At 46.9% G+C, this 22,154-nt stretch overlaps 2 protein-coding genes across 3 annotated transcripts in view; one reads left to right on the top strand and one right to left on the bottom strand.

The window, feature by feature from the left end:
- Positions 1-11,774, top strand: part of SGSM1 (small G protein signaling modulator 1) — a 69,002-nt gene extending 57,228 nt beyond the window's left edge. The window contains exons 22-27 of one of the 2 annotated variants that reach the window (XM_054695192.1): positions 1,385-1,467; positions 4,715-4,824; positions 6,198-6,294; positions 7,310-7,477; positions 9,799-9,883; positions 11,695-11,774. In XM_054695192.1, the coding sequence (XP_054551167.1) occupies positions 1,385-1,467; positions 4,715-4,824; positions 6,198-6,294; positions 7,310-7,477; positions 9,799-9,883; positions 11,695-11,734 (583 nt within the window). In that variant the 3' untranslated portion in view covers positions 11,735-11,774. Of the gene's footprint in view, positions 1-1,384; positions 1,468-4,714; positions 4,825-6,197; positions 6,295-7,309; positions 7,478-9,798 lie in introns of both variants that reach the window. The other variant, XM_054695193.1, reaches the window with a different exon arrangement.
- Positions 11,775-13,346: 1,572 nt separating this feature from the next.
- LHFPL7 (LHFPL tetraspan subfamily member 7) lies at positions 13,347-21,909 on the bottom strand. Its single transcript, XM_037511503.1, has 4 exons — positions 21,863-21,909; positions 16,563-16,780; positions 15,555-15,693; positions 13,347-13,609 (listed from the first exon to the last, which is right to left on the bottom strand). Exons 2-4 carry the CDS (start codon positions 16,761-16,763, stop codon positions 13,347-13,349), a joined length of 603 nt encoding a protein of 200 aa, XP_037367400.1. The 5' UTR covers positions 16,764-16,780; positions 21,863-21,909.
- Between the last annotated feature and the right edge of the window lie 245 nt (positions 21,910-22,154).

The following is a 22,154-nucleotide window of genomic DNA, read 5'->3' on the forward strand; positions in this document are numbered from 1 at the left end:
CACATTTGGCATGCAGGTGAGGCACACGTACCCAGGGTGTGACCGCCTGAATTCAAACTCTGCACCTGCCATATATACATGCATATATATAATGGTGTGTAATAGAGTATATTATATAATATATTCTGTAATGTATCATGAATGCACACATTTTCAATTTTTTAAAAATGTCTACCAACATGGGATTATATTGTAAACATTTTCTGCAGTCTGCTTTTTACACTCAGTAATACATCCTATACTTCTTAACATGCTATTCTAACTCAGGCTTGCAAACTGCTATTGTAGCTCATAGGCCAAGTCCATCCCGCTACCTGTTTTTGTAAATAAAATTTTATTAGACTGCAGTCATGCCCATTTTTTTTTGCATATTGCCTGTGATTGTTTCTGCAGAGTTGAATAATTGGCACAGAACATATGGCTTATAAAACTGAAAGTAATTATTATCTGGACCTTTCAGGAAATGCTTGCCAACCCCTACTCTAATGCAATCTTATTGATAAGTGCTCTCTCTTAACTGTCTGTCTTACATTCTCACAAGCAATTGCTGGCTCTCAAAATTTAGTGTAAGGAATACAAATATAATTAGTGTTACTGTAGTGTTTTACATTGAAGTGAAAAACTGCTGAGGAAGAAGGAAAGATAGATTGATTTTTGCTTGGTTATGGCATTGAGAGAAATTGTGGAAGACCTCACAGAGATGGACTTTGACAAAATTAGGAGACACTGAAGAAACCATTTGCCTTATAGGTTAGGAACACATACCCTGGGGTGAGGCCACTTGTGTTTAAACCCTACATCTGCCACTTATTATTCAATATACCATTTATCTCTCTCTGCCTCAGTGTCCTCATCTTTGAAATGGAATAATAATAGTACCTTTTTCATATGATTATTTTGGGAATCAAATAACATAATGCATGTATAGTGGGCTGAGTATACAGTAAATATTATTAAGGGGTAGATGGGCATTCTAGAAGGGAACTGCTCAAAGGCACAGGGGCCTAAATGTGCACTGTACTTGTACAAAGGTGACTGCCTCAGTGTGGTTGGAGAAGAAGAAATACTGAGAAGCGATGTAGGAGACTGTGAAGATGGATTGGGAGTTGAGGAGTTTGGACATTGTCCTGTTATGCCTTGGGGAGCCTGTGAAGGTTTTTGGGCATGAAGTAGCCTCCTTGTGCTGGGCTTTTGGAAGGTCATGCTGGTGGCTGAGCATAAGATGTTTGAAGAGAGTGAGACTGGGGACAGGGATACAGGTGGGAGCTTGAGGGAGTGGTGTGGGGGAGCAATGGAGGGCTGAGCCAGGGTTGGGGGGAGAAAGAAGAGGGTTGGAGAGACAGGTAATGGGTGCCATCACTGGACTCTTGTGTCTCTCTTGTAGCTACATCTGGCAGCACATTGAGATCGGTTATGTCCAGGGCATGTGTGACCTGCTGGCCCCACTGCTGGTCATTCTAGATGATGGTGCGTATGTCCTCCTCACCCCAGGGCGGGGAGTGCAGTTTGTTCCCACTTCAAGGATGGGGGTTAGTCTTACTTTGTGGGTCTACAGAGGGCCAGTACAGGTGCTTAGAAGACCCCTGTGATATATCAAGTTCCCAGTGTAAGATTTGTATATCAAAAACTACAAAAAAAATTGTTGGAAGAAATGAAAGAGCTAGGGCCTCCCCTGGTGGCGCAGGCAGTTGAGCGCAGCTCTGTGAAGCTGTCCGCAGCCTCTGCAGCACCAGTTCGATCCCGGCTAGGTGGCAAGGGTCCCACATGGCGCTGCAGACCTTTCCTGCCGCACCCGCTGCTGCCCTCAGCAGTGTATTTCATCAGTCTTCCTCAAAGGACACCATCAAGAAATTGAAGAGAACCTAAAGAACGGAAGAAAATATTTGCAAGCTAAATACATAATGAGACTGGGCCTCCCCGGTGGTGCAGCGGTTGAGCTTTGGGTTGCGAAGCTGCCCGCGGCTTCTGTGGCGCCGGTTCGATCCCCGGCTGCTCCCCGGCCACTGGAGGAGGGTCCCACATGGCGCGCAGACCTCTCCTGCCGCCCGCTGCTCCCCTCAGCAGTGTACTTTGGTCCTTCTGCCTGCTCTGCTCCCTGCTCTGGCTCTGGTGAATTCTCTCACCCTCCTGCGCTGCTGACTGTACCCAGTGCTTGTATAAATAAATAAACAAATAAATCTTTAAAAAAATAAATAAATACATAATGAGACTTATATTCAAAATATATAAAGATAAAGAACTCTTGCAAATCAATAATATAAATAACACATTTAAAAATAGGCAAAAGATTTGGATAGTGTTTCTTAACAGAAGATAGACACATAGGCAATAAACACATGAAAAGATGCTCAACATCTTTAGTCATTAGGGAAATGCAAATTAAAACCACAATGAGATACCACTTCACACCCACAAGATGGCTAGAATCAAAACAATGGAAAATAACGAGACACTATGGAAAATAGTTTGACAGTTCTGCGTAATGTCAAGCAGAGTTACCATATGACCCAGCAATTCCATTCATAGCTATATTCCTAAGAGGACCAAAACATATGTTCATAAAACACTTGTATATGAATGTGCACAGTAGCTTTATTCATAACAGCCAAAAAGTGGAGACAACCCAAGTCTTCATCAAACGATGAATGCACAAAGTATGATCTATACAATTGAATATTCTTTGGAAGAAAAGTAAAAGAATGGACTAATACATGCTGTCATGCTGCATTGTTGATGAACCTTGATAACACTATACTAAGTGAAAGAAGCCAGATACCACCCATGTGTGATTCCACTTATGTGTCCAAAATAGGGAAATCTATAATGACAGGAAATAGACTAGTGATTGACAGGGACTGCATCAGGGGGCAGGGAAAGGGATATGACTCTGCTGTGTATAAGGTTTCTTTGGGGAGGGGTAATGAAAATATTCTGAAATTAGGCAATGATGATGGTTACACAACTCTGTGAATATACGAAAATCACTGAATTGTACATTTAAAAGGTGAATCTAGAGGTATGGGAATCTCGATGAGGCTGCTAAAAAATCTAGAAAACATAAATCCCTACTCTTTTTTTTTAAATATTTATTTATTTATGCATACAAGAGCTGGGGTACAAGCCAGAGGCACAGAGGTACAAGCCAGGAATTGAACTTGTGCTGCAGTGGCTGTGGATAGCTTCATAGTTTGCGTCTTAACCCTTGCACCACCAGGGAGGCCCTAAATCCCTACTCTTTAGACAGAGTTGATATGGGCTGTGCATAGTGACTTCCTTGTGAAAAATCCAGTGTCGAAGAGGGTGGGGTATGAGAGAAACTATACGGGGAAGAAGCCTCACTAACTGCCTCAACCCAGTGACCAGGATAGCGTTCAGCAGTTATAAATCACGTTGGTAGTATATACCTTTATATCATGTGGTTAGCATGGCATGTTACCTGTGTAGTCTCCCAGTAACTCCGAATCCCAATCTTGTCATGAGAAAACATCTGACACACTCCAATAGAGGCATCCTGTGGAACACCTGATAGGTATCCTCAACAGTCTGGATCATTAGAAACCAGGAAAACCTGAGAAAGTGTCATAGCCACACAAAGTCTTAGGGGGGACAATTGTATGTGTTGTGTGTTCCTGGATGGGTTCTTGGAACATGAAAAGGACATTAGGTTTAAAAAAAAAGGGGGGGGGGCTTTCCTGGTGGCGCAAGGGGTTAAGCACCACACTATGAAGCAATCCACAGCCTCTGCAGCAGCATGAGTTCGATCCCTGGCCGGCCAGGGAGAAATCCACATGGTGCAGCAGACCTCTCCTGTCGTGCCCGCTGCTCCCCTCAGCAGTGTACTTTGGTCAATGTGCCTGTTCTGTTCCTCACTCTGTCTCTGGTGAATCCTCTTACCCCCCGCATCTCTGGCCTGTACCCCAGCTCTTGTATGAATAAATAAATCTTTAAAAAAGAAAGCTATGAACTTTAGGTATAATGTACCATCACTGGGCCATTAATTTTAACACATGTACCATACTCATGTAAGATGTTAATTGTGGGGGAAAGTGATTGTGGAGTCTATGGAAACTCTGATCCCTTCTCAATTTTCTGTATATTTAAACTGATCTGAAAAATAGACTTTAAAAGATGAATCCGATCCCACCATGCCTTGGGTCTAGTGTAACTTTCCCTAAAGTTACTGCCAAAACTTTTAAACACTGAGTTAAACAATTATGAAGCAGGTTTCTAAATTGCAGGACTTCTCAGAGCCTTTACTTAATATATGCAGTTACTCTAAGCAGCATTTCACAGTATTTGACCCTTTCTTTGTACAATGCCTATAAATACCCTTCCACCATTAACAATTGCTGCTGGAATACAGGGGTTTCTAGACTTGAGAATTTTATAAAACAGTAGAATTTAAAAAAAAAAGTTTGGAAAAGCAAAACATTGTGTGTTATAGCAAATAGAAATATCTAAACAAGTATCTATTGTCACCATCACTTCCTAAAAGAAAGCCAATTTTGACATCTATAGGTTGGAAGGTGTTATTTAATTTAAGATTGGAGTGCATCCCCTGATACAGAGTGCAGTGACAGTCATTCCATTGTCTGTGTTTCTCATTTGGCTGTGACTTGGTGAACCAGTTCAGGGCTTTATACCACCATTTGGAAGCTCTAGTTCCTTGAAAAGTAGAGGCAGAGTTGACATTTCTCCTGTGCTCTTTCCCCAGAGGCCATTGCCTTCAGCTGCTTCACAGAGCTCATGAAGAGAATGAACCAGAACTTCCCCCACGGAGGAGCCATGGACACACACTTTGCCAACATGAGGTCACTAATCCAGGTATGATCTGCTCTTCTGCAATATTACAACTATTCCAGCTCAGCCCAACAGACCTTAGGTCAACTCCATAGTCAGCCTGAATTTAATTTAGCTCAATAAATCAATCCTGCTTAACTCAATTCCGTTCACCCAACTCAGCCCAACCCAGTTGAACTCAAAAACTCAATTCAACTCAATACTGAATTGAACTAGAAAACAAAACTATAAAACTCAATTTGACTCAACCTCAACTCAGCACTCAAATTAACTCCATTAGATTTGTTCTCACTGAGTATTTATCAGTCCAGACACTGATCATGAACAAGATACAGCCATCACTCTTAAGAGTATATTTGATTATATCAGTCCTTTTCCTCAAAGTAATGTTTAGCTCTATTACACACACACACACACACACACAAACACACACCCCATTATTGAGATATAATTTATGTGCCATAGAATTTATTCTTTTAAAATGTTACTAAGTCAATGGTTTTTAGAATATTCAAAGTTGTAAAACCATCATCACTATCTATTTTCAGAGCATTTTCATTATCCCTAAAAGAAGCCCCATATTCACTGTCTACTCACTGTGGTTACCCTCTCCCCAGCCCCTGGCCACCACTAATCTACTTTCTGTCTCTATAGATTTACCTATTCTGGACATTTCATATAAATGGCATCATACAGTATGTGGCCCTTTTGTGTCTGGCTTCTTTCACTTAGCATAATGTTTTCAAGGTTCATCCATGTGATAGCATGTATCGGTATGTCATTCCTTTTTATTGCTGAATAATATTCCTTTGCAAGGATATACTTTATCCATTCACCCATTGATGGACATTTGGGTTGTTTCCACCTCTTGGCTATTTAATAATGCTGCTGGGCACATTCTTCTATCAGTTTGTATATGGACATTCTTATATCAGTTTTATGTATTTTCTCTTGGAAATACACCTAGAATGGGACTTAGAGCTTCACCATTGTACATTCCTACCGGCAACATAGGAAAGTTCTAATTTCTCTGCCTCCTTGCCAATATTTTGTTGTCTTTTATTGTTTTTTATTATAGCCGTCCTAGTAGGTGTAAGTGGTATTTCACTGTGGTTTTCAAATTGACATTGTATTTTGCTAATGACTAATGATGAATGTTTCTTAGATGCTTATTGGACATTTATTTTCATATCTTCTTTGGAGGAATGACTGGGTTAGGTTGAGATAGGTTGATTTTCACTTTGAATACTTCTCCTGTTTTTTTTTTTTTAACACTGCCTGATTGTTAAGCGGTGGTGTGTTGTCTGATATGGGGATGTGCCATCATTTACTCAGCCGTCCTCTCTGGCCCAGCCTTGTCCCAGGAGGGTAAAATGTGTCTTCTCTTCCTGCAACAGATCCTGGACTCTGAGCTCTTTGAACTGATGCATCAGAATGGGGACTACACTCATTTCTACTTCTGCTACCGCTGGTTCCTGCTGGATTTCAAACGAGGTACCAGCATCTAACTGGAGCCTTGTCTCTTGGCTCTTGTAGAACCTAAGTGGAAAAGATATCATGGAGCTGGGGTTGGGGGGTGTTGGAAGAAAGCCAGTGAAAGAGGTAACCCCCATTTATTGAGTGCTGATTATTGGGTTACTGTGCAGTAAATGTTGTTTCAACCCTCAAAACTAGGGCTGAGAGTAATTCAATTCTGAGCTAGGAATAGTGAGCCAGAATCTGAGCCCACCTCTATTCACCTCCTATGCCCAGTGTTTTCCATTTTATTAAACTGCTTATCAGAAAAAACAACCTTGAAGCCCATAAAGCATGTTGTACACATGACTCAGAGATGATGTGTAACACAGCATGTTGCTATTGTGCAAATTTGGGGTGATGCTGATAATATCTAACCTTTGTGGAGGTGTTTATTAAGTGCCAGGCACTGTGCTGAGCCATTTCTGTGCATTAACTCTTCAGTCCATTACTAGTATCAGCATCACCCCACTTTGCAGATGAGGAAATAGAGAGGCTCATGGAGGGAAATTAAAAATTAGCCAAGCAATGAGTTGAGATTCAAGCTGTGTTCATTGGACATAGGAAGCCATTGCTCTGTTCTATATCTACTAGGCCCAGGAGCAGCAAGCAGCTCTACCTGTGTACAGGGGGTAGGAGAGAATGCCCTGTTAGGCTCTAAAGGAGATGGAGGGTTCAGAAAGAGAAGGGGATGCCATCAAGGGACAGGGCACGGACAAGTCAGTGTCAATTACACATGTTTAGTTCCTTTACCTACAGAAAGTCGCAGCTGGAAACTTACAATGCACCTGGTTTACATAACCTACAGATGGGGAAAATTGATAACTTCTGATGGTCCAGTGACAGAGTTCAGGTCTCCTGGCTGGTGGTCTGAGCTCTGGGCACTGCCCTCAGGCAGAAGCCCAGAGCTCAGCTGCCTGGGTTTTCCCAGAGGGAGGCAGCAGCGTGAGCTCTGTGGCTGACTCCTTCCCCGTACGTGTGCCTGTCTTGGCAGAACTCGTGTATGATGATGTCTTCTCTGTCTGGGAGACCATCTGGGCAGCGAAACATGTCTCGTCCGCCCACTATGTCCTGTTCATCGCCCTGGCACTGGTGGAGGTCTACCGTGACATCATCTTGGAGAACAACATGGATTTCACAGACATCATCAAATTCTTTAATGGTATTATGTGACTAGGGTCTTATCTAAGGGGTGTGGCCTTCTGGAGGGCTCCCTTCTGGGGCCTTGGGAGGGACGGAGGTTCACTGAGATTTACTCTCACACAGTGCAGGGGACAGTGAAGGGATCTGCCCACCTTTGTGGCTATTTCCAAATGGATGAGTTGATATCTTGTAAGACTGAGCATGTGTTCTCAAGAATCCGGCAGGAGGAATGTGGTAGTGAAATCAGTCTCGGGGGCAAACCCTGGCTCTGCCACTAACTGCTGTGCCCACAGACAAGTTACTTTCTACCAGGCTTGACCTTCCTCATCTCTGAAGTGGGGTAATAGTGTTGATATGCACAGGAAAAGCCCGCACAGCATGACAACTGAAGTAGCATGAAAAAGGCAGTCTTGGAAATCAGACAGAATTGGGTTTGGATCTACTGCTTGGGGGCTGATGACCTTGGGTGAGTGACTTCTTGTCTCTGGGCTTCAGATTCCTAGAGGATAAAGTGGTGCTAACAGCTCCTCACAGAGACATCCAGAGGATTAACCAAGATGAGAGGGATAAAGCCCATCACCTGGTACCTGGGTCACTTTAGCTACTATTATCACTACTCAAAAATTTTAAAAAACCAAAGGTGGTATTGAAAAAACCAAAAGAAGAGAAAATCAAGCTGTGACCTCATTCTGGAAACATTAGATTTTTTTAACAAGTTTTTTATTTTGGAATAATTATATCTGTGCTACAGGAAAGTTGCAAAGACAGTACAGAGTTCCTGACACACTTCCCCCAGCTCCCCCTGGTGTTAATATAGTGCCTGTTAATATAGTACATTTGTCACAACTGAAAAAATTAACATGGGTACATCACTATTGACTACACTATAGATTTTTTTATTTCACCTGTTTTTTTTAACAATATCCTTTTTCTGCTCTAGAATCCACTCCAGGAAATCACATTGCATTTAGTGGTTCATTAAAAAACTTTTTCAGCCATTCTTTTCCATAGTCATAGAGATATGTGTGTATTTATTAGGTTGTTCCTGTCACAGAATCCTGTCATATCTGGGTTTTTTCCACTTCATAATTTTAAAACTGCCTTCCATGTAATCTTTTTTAAGGCTGCAGATCATACCTCATGTGACTGTAACTTACTGACTCACCCTTCCTGTTGGCATCTGGGTTTTCAGGTGGAGGCCGTTATGAAGAACCAAAGCAGGGCCTGCCTTCACCGTGTCCTCCACCTCCTCAGTGCACAGCGCCCCTGGTGGCTCTAAAATGTTCACACACACACACACACGCACACACACATAGGCTACAAATTGCACACAGTGGCTGTAGCCATCAGTTGCAAGTGTTTAGGTCCAAACCACTTAATAAATATTTATATCCTAACAACTTAGCCATTTGAAAAAAAAATACAGATACATTGAAAGAAAATATTTCTTTCATTTTAAAACAAGTGCAGATGCTAGTGGGGCGCGTGCACCTGTCTGCTTTGCATAGCTTCTCAAACTTAGGAATCAGACTGGAGGCCCCGCCTCCACCGCCTGTTGCACTGACTTTTCACATGGCTCTTGCTTTTCATCACAGCAACCTCCTGCTGGAAACGTAGTTTTTATTCATTTTTTAATTACAGTTTTTGAAAACATAGCTTTTAAAGATAGAGTTGTTGACAGGAACTCAGCACAGTTTGTGGACTCGCTTGTGCTGGCAGTTTCTCTGGCGCATCGCTGTTTCCCTCAAAATTTCTGAGTTCACAGTGATTCTCTGGGTACCGTGGCACCGAGTTCAGGGACCGCGGCCTCATGCCTCTTTTCTCTACTAAATGATTTCTTGCTGATAAATGTCTAGGTTTAAGATTATTCTGCTTTAAAGATCTGATCATTTTGTGTGGTTCTTGATGAAATGGTTTTTGCTTTCTCTCCTCCTTTCCCCTCCCTTCCCCTCTCTTTCTGTTGCTTCCTTCCATCATCCCTTTAAGCACCTACTATGTGTATTGCTTTCTTGGAAGATTGCTAGCCACTGAATTTGTGGGCGAGGGATGGGAAGACCTAGCATTTTTTAAGCATGCACAATATCATCTTATCTGATCTCATAGTACCTGTTTCCTTGTGAACTTGGTACTGTTGCAAGCCCCATTTTATAAAAGGGTAAACTGAGGTCAGGAGGTGTAGGTCTTTCCCCTGGGGGTCAGCTTCTAGAGCCACCCTGTGATGCGGATGCCCCAGACACACACGTACCTGCCCCCAGGGTAGGGGGCTGGAAGGGTCCCTGAGGGTATCCTGAGGGTGGACACCGAAGGGGGCTCATGAAGTCTTGCCTTTTGCTCTTTCAGAAATGGCCGAACGACACAACACCAAGCAGGTCCTGAAGCTGGCCCGGGACCTCGTGTACAAGGTGCAGACTCTGATAGAAAACAAGTGAGGCCCTGCGCACCCAGGCGGCGTCAGCCCAGCCGCCACCTGCCCTGGTGCGCGCTTGTCCTCCCGGCCCTGGGAGAGGCTCCGGTGTTTGTTCACAAGTGTGGGCTTCTGTGCACAGGGAGACTGCCCACCTCTCACCATCAGGCAGATGGGGTGTGGGGTTGCCCCTTCAGTTCAGCCTTATGTTTTCCTGCTTGACCAAAGATCGCCCCAGCCTGGGATTTCTCCCTTGTAGGAGTTGGGGGTTCTTGATGGACAGGAGGGAAGGTCATTGCACATGGTCTGCAGAATGCTCTCCTCTCCTCTACCCCATCCCTCCAAATGGGGTGAATTTGAGATGTGGGGAGGGAATTTTGGGGGGAATTGGTGGAGGGGAGATCTGTGGGGCTACCTCCATGCTCTGAAAGGGGGCTTGGAGATGTTCCAGAGCAGTTTGCAGCAGGATCAGTTTGCAGCAGGGTTTCTGCACTCAGTATTTGGGGTGGGTGGCATCCTGTGCACTGAGGGATGTTGAGCAGCATCCCTGGCCTCTACCCACTAGATGCCAGTAGCACCATCCTCCCTGCCCCAGTTGTGACAACCTAAGATGTCTCTAGGCAGTACCAGATGTTCCCTATGGGACAGAATTGCCCCATTTGAGAAGCACTGGCTTAGAGGAGGGGTTCCCCAGGCATCCCCCCCACTTTTACCTAAGCCACTGCTTTTCTCGAGGCTTCCACGCATTCAGAAAAGGCACAGGGGAGTCCTGTGCCTTCTCTGGGGCCGGGGATTCCATTTGTTGTGTTCTCAATTTTTCTCCTCCACCTGACCCCAGGCCATACCTTTATTTTAAAGTAAAGTGTCTCCTGGCAAAGGCGATGGAACCCAGGGAGTGTTTACAGGCTGGAGACAGCTCCTCAGGGTCCTGCTCAGAGCCCCGGGCCTGGCAGATTCTGCACCCCTTCCCCTCTTCCTAGGAAGCTTCCCTCTCCTTGTACACCTGGGGTTGGTGTGGCGGCGCTGGAGGTGTGTGCTAGTGGGAGCTGCTTGGTCAAGGAGGCCGACTTTTCCCTAAGTGCCTTTGCTCCCTCAGGACAAAGGAAGAGAAGGAGGTCAAGGGTTGGCTGGGGTGGTGATAGTGTGTGTTTTCCTTGGTTACCGGCTAGGTCTGGAAATGCTCCCCTCCACATCTTCACACCAGGGGTCATCAACCCACAACGAAGCCCCAGTTAGCTAGGTCACCTGTGGTGCCCCCCATAGGGCCATCCTGCCAACTCCTCTATCCTGAGAAGGCAGGGGATGGGGAAAAAGGTGAGAGTCGGGGAGGAATGCTCTGGCCAAGAACAGCAGTTAGGGTTCTGGAGCGAGGAGGGGGCTCATGAAGCGCCGTGAAGTATTCACAGAGCGGGTATCCTGGGGATCTGAGCCAGCCAGGCCAGGGAGAGGCGCCTGCCCCTGTGCTCCCCTGTGCCTCCACCTGCATCTGAACTGCACCCTCTGCCCTAGTCGGGCCTCCAGGCAGGATGGGCCAGGCCCCGACGCCCCTGCTGTGAACTGTCCGTGCCCTGAACCCCAGCTTCCCCAGTGGGGGGAAATGTGTGACAGGCTCCTCTGAAAGAAGTTCATTTTGCCACCCAGTAGTCCACTGCAGAGGGAGTTATGTTAGCCAGACCCAGGTCCCGGAGCTTCTGATTCTTATTTATTTTTTTGAGACTGGTGACAAAGCACAGCACAAGATCCCTCTCCCCGTGCCCTCGGTGTTCCAGACGCGCGTCCACGGCTGCCGTGTGGAGTGGCTCGTGTTTATTCGACTTTCCGTGCTTATCCAGGTCCCCGTACGTGGCGTGTGTCCTTGTGCCCTGGGACTGAACCGTGGGGTGGTTCTGTCCGTGAAGTGCCAGCCCTCCTTTTCTCAGTGTTGCCAACATACCTTGTCACTGTTTACTAAAGAGTTGTGTCTATATACAGAGAAAATATATATAAACAGAGATGTGTGAATCTGGCTCACTTTTTGGTTCTTTGGGGGTATTTTTTTTTAAAGAAACAAAGGAATATTCTGAAGACTGTCTCTTCCCACCACCACCCCAGTGGCCCTTACCCAGGGGGGACAGATTCTTATGCTGCCTGAAGGGTCAAGGAGAATCCTTTGTCACCGTGAGTGATGCTGTGTTCTGGGCCACCCCAGACCTGGTGACTTTAGGTAATCATCTCCACAGCCTCCGGCCCTGTGGGTTCTTCTGGTCTCAGCCATCCATCTTCATGTCTCAGAGCTCAGCTGATGGCCAGGTAGGCTGCCCTGCTTCTGGACATGGAATGGCTGTGGGCTCGGGCACTGGGGAAGCTGGGCCTTATGTCTCTCATCCTCCAGCAGCCTGGCTCCAGCTCATTCACATGGCCATGCGGCAGCTTCTGGGAGAGCAGATGGAAGTGTGCAAAGCCTCTTGAGACCGAGGCTTGGAGCAGGCAGAAAGTCATTACTGCCATGTTCTCTTCATCAGAGAAAATCACATGGTCAAACTCAGATTCAAAGAGTGGGCGATAGACCCTGCCTTTCAATGGGAGACACTCATCTGGTGCCAGGAAGGGTATAGTTCTAGGCAATTATACTGCCTCCACTCAACTGTGGTCTTCCGGTGAGACTGCTGGCATGCCTTTCACCCCGGAGGATGGACAAGGACCCAGTCCTGGCCAATCAGAGTCCTCAAGATGTGTATATACCAAGAAAGAAGTTCACTCTTCTGAGGCAGCCAGGCTAGGGGGGATACTAACCTGGCTGTGATTGTTTCCTGCAGGCAGGGGAGCAGGCCTTGCTGTATCCAGGTGTTCAAATGAAGTCCTTAGACTCCATCTCTGTGCATCTCATGGTCCCACTTCTGCACGCTGGCTCCACAGGCCCATGCCCATCTCTGGACCCATAGTTTCAATCATGCTTGATTGACTAGAAAGGCTCATTTGTGCTTAAAAGTTTGGGCTAGCCAAGAGTTACTGAGGATCATTTCCAAAGGGAAGACTAGGGTGTTGGTATATACCCTATATATTTATGTAACAACAGAAAGGCAATGGGTTATGATGGGCAAAAGCAGTAGGTGGACCCCAGCATCTCTTCCTGAGAGAGCAGTGTGGGTGTCAGTGGATTATTTGCATGGAAGTGTGGGGCAGGTCCTTAGCTCCTGTCTCCCCACCCCCGCTCCAGCACTGGGAAAACTTTTATACCTAAAGGGCACTCACTAAATATTAGATGGGAAAGTGTATTTTCAAATTCTCTAAGAGAGGAGTTACACAGAGCGTCATAAGTTAACTCCCCTAACAACGCTGTGAGGCAGGGCACACACACCCATTTTGCAGAAGAATACACCAAGGTCCAGCGACGCTTACCTGTGGTCACACATTAAGGCAGCAGCAGAGGTGGGATTTGAACCTGGGTATTTGGTAATTTCATACAACTCTAGTGTGGACTCTTTTTCCTCCTGCTAGAAAATTTTTATTTGCTCCTTTCTGGCACTAGGATGATTCTCTCAGTGTCACTGGAAAAGAAGATGGTCCTGCCCTGGACATGGGTCCTGTGGGGCCTGCCTATCATGGGGAGGAGGCTAGCCAGGACTGCAGTGAGGATGGCGGTCACGTAGCCCCAGCCCAGCTGACACTGCCCACCGTGGTACATGGAAGAGGCTCCACAGGCTTTCTTGGCGAATGCGGAGGCCAAGCTGACTGGGAAAACCAGAAGGCCCACAACAATGGCAGTGGCTAGAGAGCAAGAAGGAAACCAGGGTGTCATTCAAGGGACACTGGGCTAACTCTCCACCCTAGGCTCACTGATCCAACCACCCACCCCTACACCCACTCACTCATCCATCCACTTGCCTCTTCATGCATTCGTCTGTTTGTGACTCTTTCATTACTTTTATCCACCCATCACTCAATCACCTTCCACTCATCTGTCCATCAGCTCATTTTCATTCAGCCATATTCTAATCCACTCATTCTCTCCACCGTTCATCTAACCACTCCTCACAGTCACCTGCCCTCCGCCCATCCATCCGTCCATCCATTCATCCACCCACTTACCCCTTATTCACTGATCCATTCACCAACCCCACCAATCCATCCATGTGTTCACTCATCAAAACTGTGACATGGTGGGCAAAATAACGCTAGTGAAAAGAACTGGATGCCTCTTTACCTTCAAGACACTCCCATGCAGGAGAATCAGATGGCCCTTAGCTTTTCTTGCTGCTCTTCAACCACACTGGTCTACTTGCAGTTGCCTGCACATGCCTGGCTCTCTTGTTTCCATTACTTGGTCTCTGATATTCCCATTACCTGAAATGCCCTTCCACATCTGGCTTACTCCCACTTGCCCTCCCATCTCTCTCCACTTGAAAGTCAAATCCACAAGGACATGGACATGTCTGCCTTAATGTCATCAGCATCTAGCATAGTGCACCTAGACTCAGCATTCTGACTCATCTTAAGTGATACCTTCTCTAGGAATCCTTCCTTAACACCCTCCACACACTGGGCCGGGTACCTGGAGTAGTTCTTTGCACCCTATGCTTATCTCCATCATATCAAATATCCAGTAAGTTATAACTCCCTGATGCACCCGCCCCCACTAGCCACTGTGCAAGCCTATGACAAAGACTGTATCTGCATCCATTAAGTCAACACATATTTAATGAGCATCTATTATGTGCACCTGTACTAGGTGTTGGTAATCAAATAGCAGATAAGATATTTCAAGTAACTGTCATGAAAAACATAAGGAAGATCAGAGGAAAGAATTCAAGGAGAGGGAGGCTCCCTTACCTAGTGGTCATGGCTGTCCCCACAGAGGAAGTGACATCTGAGCAGAATACTGAGTGAAGTGGGAGAGCAAGACACATGAAGATCTGAGGAGAGAGTTCCAGGCAGAGGGAACAAGCGTGATAGAGAGGAGCACAGAAAGCAAGGCGGTGTGGCTGCAGCATGTTGAGCTTGGTAGAAGGGGAAAAGAGGAGGCAGTGAGGGAATGGGTGTTTGGCCAGGCAGAGCCTCACTGGCCATGGTAAGGAGTTTGGATTTTACTCCGAGTATAACAGGAAATCATAGGAAGGTGGCTAAGCCAGTCTATGACATGATCTGATTTCACTACAACAGTGCTTGTGGCAAACAGACTCTAAGAGGCAAGAGTGACAACAGGAAGACCCATGAGGTGGTTGTTTCTTAAATCTAGGTAAAAGATAGTGAGCAATTAATTGAATGAGTGTTGCAATAAAGGCCTGGGCTATGCCATCTAGTGCCTATGTATGAATTTAAAAAAAAGCAATGCTCTGGGCATTTGCAGCCCTGCAGTTTCACAGCTCAGCAAGTGGAACATAGTCATGTGAACCCTCAGCTCAGCACTCTTGTGCAGTGCACAACCTGCCCAACCGTATGGTGATCCAGAAAAGATGATGCAGTATGAATAGATGAGGGAAAAACAATGGGAGAGAGACTATTAGCTCTGGGTTTGACTAAGGACAGGAGAGGGTGCTGTTATAGGACATCATTCCATCCTCCCTATATCTGGCTTACTAAGGACCAGGGATAGTCTGTAATCTTAGGGGTTATCGCAGAGATTCAAAGCAGAAGACCAGATTCTTTTCACAGTTTGTTTCATTCATTCATTTCATTAACATCTGGAATGTTTATTATGTGACAGTGGATTTACCTGCAGCTGCCTGCACCCCTGGCATTGGGCCACTGCCTCTCCTTGGGCACATCCCTTTGGGGGCCAGGGCCCAGGACAGGAGGAGAATTGCATTGAAGGCCAACAGGAACCAGCCTCCGAGAAGAATCACAGCTGAGACCTGGCAGGAAGAGGGAGAAGGGCAGGCGTATACTTGTTCTGGTTATTGACATATGTGGGTCCTGAAACCCCAGGAGGTCTGTACTACCATCATTCCTGTTTCATATGTAAGCAAACTGCTGCCTAAGGAGGTGTGTCCCTTTGGCTTAGGACACATAGTTAACATGTGATAGAGCCAGAATTAAGATATAGATATACAACCTTCATACCCTGCCTTGCTGAGTAGCTTCTACACAGCAGGATCGCCAGACAGGCCCCCTTGTAATTATCCATTGAGGCCTGTACAAGCTTCCTCTGAGCTGCAGTCCAGACCTGTTGTGTCCATTATTAATTTGGTAATGTGCTTCGTAACCGGGACTCTCAACACCTACACTGTGGTTTTCAACCTGGCAGTGCTTATAGGTAGGCCAGATAGGCATGTGCAGGTTGCACCCTGCACAATCCTGAGAGATGTGTTTGGGGACCATCGTAGATTTGCTTATTGGTTATAGTAAATTTCCAGTAGATGGCAGCATGGTGTCCTGAAGGAGTGCCACCTTTTCCGAATTTGAACAAAGGCTCTACTAGGCCTGGCAGCTGTCTCCAGAATCTTCCTGGGTATTTGTTAAAATGCAGATAGCCAGATCTCACCCCATACCTTCACAGAGACTGGGGGACGTGGGCAGAACTTCATATCAGCAAAATTCACAGGTGATTCCTTAGAGCTGTCAGGTTTAAGGATTTTTGTGCTTAGTTTGAAAAAAAGACTGAGATTGGTAGACACCAGGATGTGAGGAAAGGTCCCACAAACCCCACTCTGCAGGCACTTGCTTCTCTGCCCTGGTGGTCTGAACCCCCAACAGCCTGTGAATGGATGATCCCAGGTCTCACCTTCCAGGCAAAGTCAGGAATATCATCCAGGGACCTGAAGACCCCACAACTCTGGTTCCAGCTATCACCCTGAGGCCAGGAGCAGTAGGTGAGGATGCCAAAGGAGAAGGTAGGGGTCTGGAACCAGGCAGGGGAGATGAGGCCCAGGGCTGAGATGCAGGCCAGGGAGATCTCCAGAGCCGCCCACACACTGCCCACCATCAGGAACTGTGAGTGACCTGGGGATCGAGGGGCAAGATTAGCAGTGGAGAGAAAAGGGCTGAGATGGTGCCCCCCCCCCCCCAAGCCAGGCATCTGGTCCTGTGTTTAGATCCCAGTCCACAGCCCTTTTCTGACCAACAGATGCAATGGGAGGTGTTAATAACTGGGTGGAGATGGGGCTTTGCCCTAACAAATAACCAGAATTTGAAGGCCCAAATCCTAGAATGAATGTTAGTGCTGAAACAGACCTTTGCATGTCATCATCACTGGTCCATATGAGGCCCCTCAAGTGTTTCATTCAGTCATTCATTGAGGGAGCTCCTTTTTCTAAACCACACAGAGAACCTTTGTTTCTACCAACCACGCTGTCTGTGAGTTAACCCCTACCACTCAGGGACCATTTCAAGTATTCAAGGTGCATCTTTTTGTTTAGAGATATTTTTGCAAAATCAATATTGTTTGTATGTGTATTTTTCATATATATAAATGGCATTGTCCTATGTGTTGCATCCTGCTTCCCACTTTGGGCACTAAGCATAACATTTTTAGAAGCGTTTATGATACCCCTGGCATCACAAAGACCTCTATAGAATAATTATTCTAGAACTTGCCATGGAAAATGTGTATGTCATGGTGCCTCAGATGGTCCTTGGGGGGCATTCAGGAGGTGCCTGACCCAGTCTTTTTTTAAATTAAATATTAAACTTTACTAATTAGAAAGTACAGAAGAAATAACCAAAAAGTAATGACTGTTTTTAAAATTATTATAAAAAGCTTTTTTTTAAGTACAGCATCTTGGGCCTCCCTGGTGGCACAAGAGGTTAAGCACAGCATTATGAAGCAATCTGCAGCCTCTGCAGCATGAGTTTGATCCCCGGCCGGCCAGGGAGCTACCCACATGGCACAGCAGACCTCTCCTGACTCACCCACTGCTCCCCTCAGCAGTGTACTTCTGTCGATCTGCCTGTTCTGTTCCCCACTCTGTCTCTGGTGAGTCCTCTCACCCCCTGCATCTCTGGGCTATACCCCGGCTCTTGTATGCATAAAATATTTATTTATTATTTATACAAGCACTGGGTACAGTCAGAAGCGTGGGAGGGCGAGAGAATTCACTAAAGCCAGAGCGGGGAGCAGAGCAGGCAGAAGGACCGAAGTACACTGCTGAGGGGAGCAGCGGGCGGCAGGAGAGGCCTACGCACCATGCGGGACCCTCCTCCTGTGGCCACGGAGCAGCCGGGGATCGAACCCGCGCTGCCGAGGCTTCGGGCAGCTTCGCAACCCAGCGCTCAACCGCTGCGCCACCGGGGATGCCCAATAAATAAATATTTTTTTAAAATAAAGTACAGCATCTTAAAGGGTACACAATGAATTTTCATATGCCCATCACTTAGATACAAGATTTTGTAATATTTGCTTCATCTATCTCTTTTTTTACATTTTTTAAATTTTATTTTATATATTTTTCATTGGCCCAGTCTTAAACGTACAGATGACAGAGGCTAGAGTTATTTCACTTTCCATTCTTCAATACTTCTCTTCACATCAAGGAGAACATCTGTTGGAGCTGGTAGGTTTTAAACGCCTCCTGAGCATCTGGCACCCCACTTATACCTGCACAGTCAAGTGAGGATGGGAAGTGGGGGGTGTGGGGATTTTCTTCCTGCTTTTCAGTGTGAGACTGGTTGCCCTGTTTGCTGGCACCAGCCTAGTCACTGACGTGACGGCCATGACTGCAGAAGATAAGAACCTCAAGGGGACTTGAGTCTGCACCTCTGCTCAGGCTGTCTGGGGTTCAAGCTGTGCTGTCCTGCTTATGATGCCGCCCTCCCAGGTATGTGCTACAGCCGGGGTGCACCTGGCCTGCCCCTACCCCTGGTCAAAGGAGCCATGAGGCCCGCCAGGGGATAATAAATAATAAACTGCTCTGCAAATAGTGCAGAAAGAAGTGCAGTCGTCCAAATAATAATAGAGGTGTTTGGGTCATAGGGCCAAGGCCGGAGAGAGCCAACTAGTAGCCAGCACTGTCACTGATGGCCAGAAGTGAGGTCCAGAGGGCTGGGCACCCAGGGTCAAAAGGACCTGAGCTGCCAACCAAGTCAGGGAAGTAATGCAGACTTCCAGGGGTCGGCCTTTCAGCCTTGGCTTTCCCTTTGGGAACCTCAGGGGGCCAGCACTTTAAATGTGGCGGGAATCCTGGGCTTGGAGAATGACCCGTCACTCTACCACTTGCCAGCCTGCTCCACTGCCCTTTGCTGTTTGTGCTATCGTGCCTCAGTTTCTCCATCTGTAGAAGCAGATTAGAAATCCCAGGGGAAGGTACATTGCGCTCAGTCACTGCGCTGGGTGAGGGAGAAGAAAGCCAACAAGGAAGGCTACATTCTCTCCTCTTCGGCACCATGACCTTGGGGAGGTCACCTCACCTCTCTGGAAAATGGGGGTGGGGGTTGTTGTGAAGGTTCAAGGTGACAAAAACACACTAAGTGTTACGGGGGGTGGGGCAGAGGTCATCTCCCCTCTTCCCTCCTCCTCCCTCCTCTCTCCTCCCCCCAGGTAGGTCAGAGTTAGGTTGCTTAGACTTTATTCCCAGGATTAGAAAAACCTCCTGGCTGCCAGCCAGCAAGGGAGATGCGGCCCCTCGAGAGAAGGGGGATGAATTTTTCTTTTTTGCCTACACCAAAATCAGCCTCTCCTTTGGAGTTGGCAGGCTCCCCAGGGGTGTAATTCCAGCCAGGAAGCTGGGGAGCCCAGACCCAACCCAGGCCAGTGATTTTGCCTCTCTCTGGCTGCCCAGTGGCTCTCCAGGCGTTTCTGACCTTGAAAGGAGTTTTGTTCTCCAGATAATGTGCTCAATGTCACCTGGGAAAATCACCCAGACTGTCCAGGTGCCCAGAAACCTAAATGAGGCGTTAGAACCCGAAACCACATCCGGCCAGGTTCCAAGGAGCTGCAATCCACCTAGAGGAAGCTAGAAAGGGACTATTTCCCCCTTCAGTTCAGCAGTTAACCGTGAGTGGCAGTGGGCACTCCCCGAGCACTCACCAAGTCCACAGAGACACTTTCAGTGCCTCGTTTCACTTAAGCCTCATGGCCACTGGAGGGGAGGCGCTGCTATCGTAGTTCCCATTTTACAGATGTCAGAGTCAAGTCTTGGAAGTCAGTGGTGGACCTGGGCTTCACATTCAGGGACTTGGACTCCCGACTCTGGGCTTTAAACCCAAGTGATCTTAAGGGGTTGGATTCAAAGTCAGAGACCCGAGAACAGCTCAGGGCTAAGGCTTGCAACCCTCCCACCTGCTCTGGCGTGGATCACACCAGGGAGTCATGGTTCCTCACGGCAGACAGAAAGCTGGGGTTTAGGGGGTTAGAGGTCACTGTGAGTGCCTTGGTGTGTTCCCAAGTCTCTTTCTTCCCCAAAGTCCACACCTGTCAGCTGCAGGGGCTAATCATTCATTCATTCGATGTTAATGTGTCCAGCCCTACGTAACCCTCATGGGTAGATAGAACAGTGAACAGAACACAACGCTTGCCCTCAAGGAACTTAGAGCTTTTGGGGCAAGCTGAATGAACCAGATAGGATAATTGGTGGATCCATCCATTCAACAAATATTTATTGTATATCTATTCAGTACTAAGCTCGAGGAAGTGTTCTAGGTGCCTGGGGCTTAGCACTGAGGAAAACAGACAATGCTTCTGTTTTCCTAGAGCTTATACTTTAGCGAGCCCTAGAGACTAAGTCATATAAGAACGCCCATGGTAATAAATGCCATAGAGAAAACTGAAGCAGGGAAGAGAGATGGCAAGTGATTGGGGGATGCTCAGAGAAAGCCTCGTGACGCGGTGATCTTTGAGTGGGAATCTGAAAGAGCTAAGGGAGGGAGTTATGTGGATCCCGGCAGAGGAATACTCCAGGCAAAGGGAGGAGCAGGTGCAAAGGTCCTTGGTGAGCAAGCAAAGAGACCTGAGAGACTGGAAGAAATGAGGAAGGTCAATCCAATCAGATTCACTTATGGACTAGACAGGCAAGAGGCAAGGTTGCCTACAGAGCTTTTGACCTTGGCACCTGGGAGGGTGGAGCTGCCATTACTGAGATGGGGAAGCTTTCGCAGGAGCAGGCTTGCTAGGGGAGGGGCAGGTGTCTGAGTGTGATGGAGCCTGAGTGAAGTTTGAGATGCACCATCATCAATGGATGCACACAGGCAAGCCCCACACCAAGGGAAAGCCTGGGTGAGGCTGGGGCCAAGCACAGAGGACAGGCAACTGATCCATCCTTCTGGGACCAGTAATGTCCTGGCTGAGGTCTGAAGCTAGGCAGGAGGGACAGGGGAGGTCCTGGGGTGCATTCCTTGTCTCCTCCCAGCAGAGCAGCTGAGTAAGCTGGATTTCTGGTTCTATTCCAGGTCTGTTACAAGTCTGTTACAAATTATGTAATGTGATAATTTACACTGAGCCTCAGTGTCTCTCTTGCAATGGACTGAATGTTTGTGTGGAATTCTTATGTTTTATTTCTTATGAAATCTGGAACCCAAGAATCTTCCCTGCAGGCTGTGAACTTCCAGACAGGGGGCACCAGAGGAGGTTGGGGCTTTGGAAGGTGATTAGTGTCCTGAGGGTGGAGCTTCAGGGACAGGGTCTGTGCCCTTGTAAGAGACCCCATAGAGCTTCCTGACCCCTCTGCCACATGAGGACACAATGATAGGACAGCTGCCTCTGAACCAGGAAGCAGGCGCTCACCAGACACCAAACCTGCTGGCATCTTGACCTTGAACTTCCCATACTAAAGGCTGGGAGACATAAATAAATTCCTGTAGTTTATAAGTCTATGGCACTTGATTATAGCAGCCTCAGCAATAAGCCACTCATCTACAAAAGGATGACCATATCCCGGAGCAGTGGAATATCAAAGGATTCTTTTTGAAAATATGAATTAAAACTATAAATGAATTCCCCTTCCCTTACCTCATTTCCCCGCCCCTCCCCCACACATGCTGTATGCCATTTCAGAGTTTCATGAATCTCTGAAGTCCATTATGGCCTCTGGAGAGTATGCTCCTCCCTCCCTCTGCCCTCCTGACCTCAGATCATACTTTCCGCAGACTCACCACACTTCAGGTCAAGACCCTCCTATGTGGCCTCTTCTGCTTAGGCTCTAGCCTAAACAATCTGTGACTTCATGGAAGTTCTCCTTCTCTTCTCTTCGAAGGAACATTCAAGTTGGCAAACAAAGCCGGGTGCATGATAAGCTGATTTGAGGTGTGTACATACGGGTGTTTTTTCCCAGTTCCTTAAACCGACAGACTTTCACTCTGAGCTGCTGGGTGTCCTAAGCAAAGAGGGAAAAGCCAGCCCTCCGTCAGGCTGGGGTGAAGGTTTGGTGTTTCCTGGGTGAGAGAC

The sequence above is a fragment of the Talpa occidentalis genome, unplaced genomic scaffold (genome assembly GCF_014898055.3).
Source record: "Talpa occidentalis isolate TD23 unplaced genomic scaffold, MPIMG_talOcc4v2.1 talOcc4.14, whole genome shotgun sequence".
NCBI lineage: Eukaryota > Metazoa > Chordata > Mammalia > Eulipotyphla > Talpidae > Talpa > Talpa occidentalis.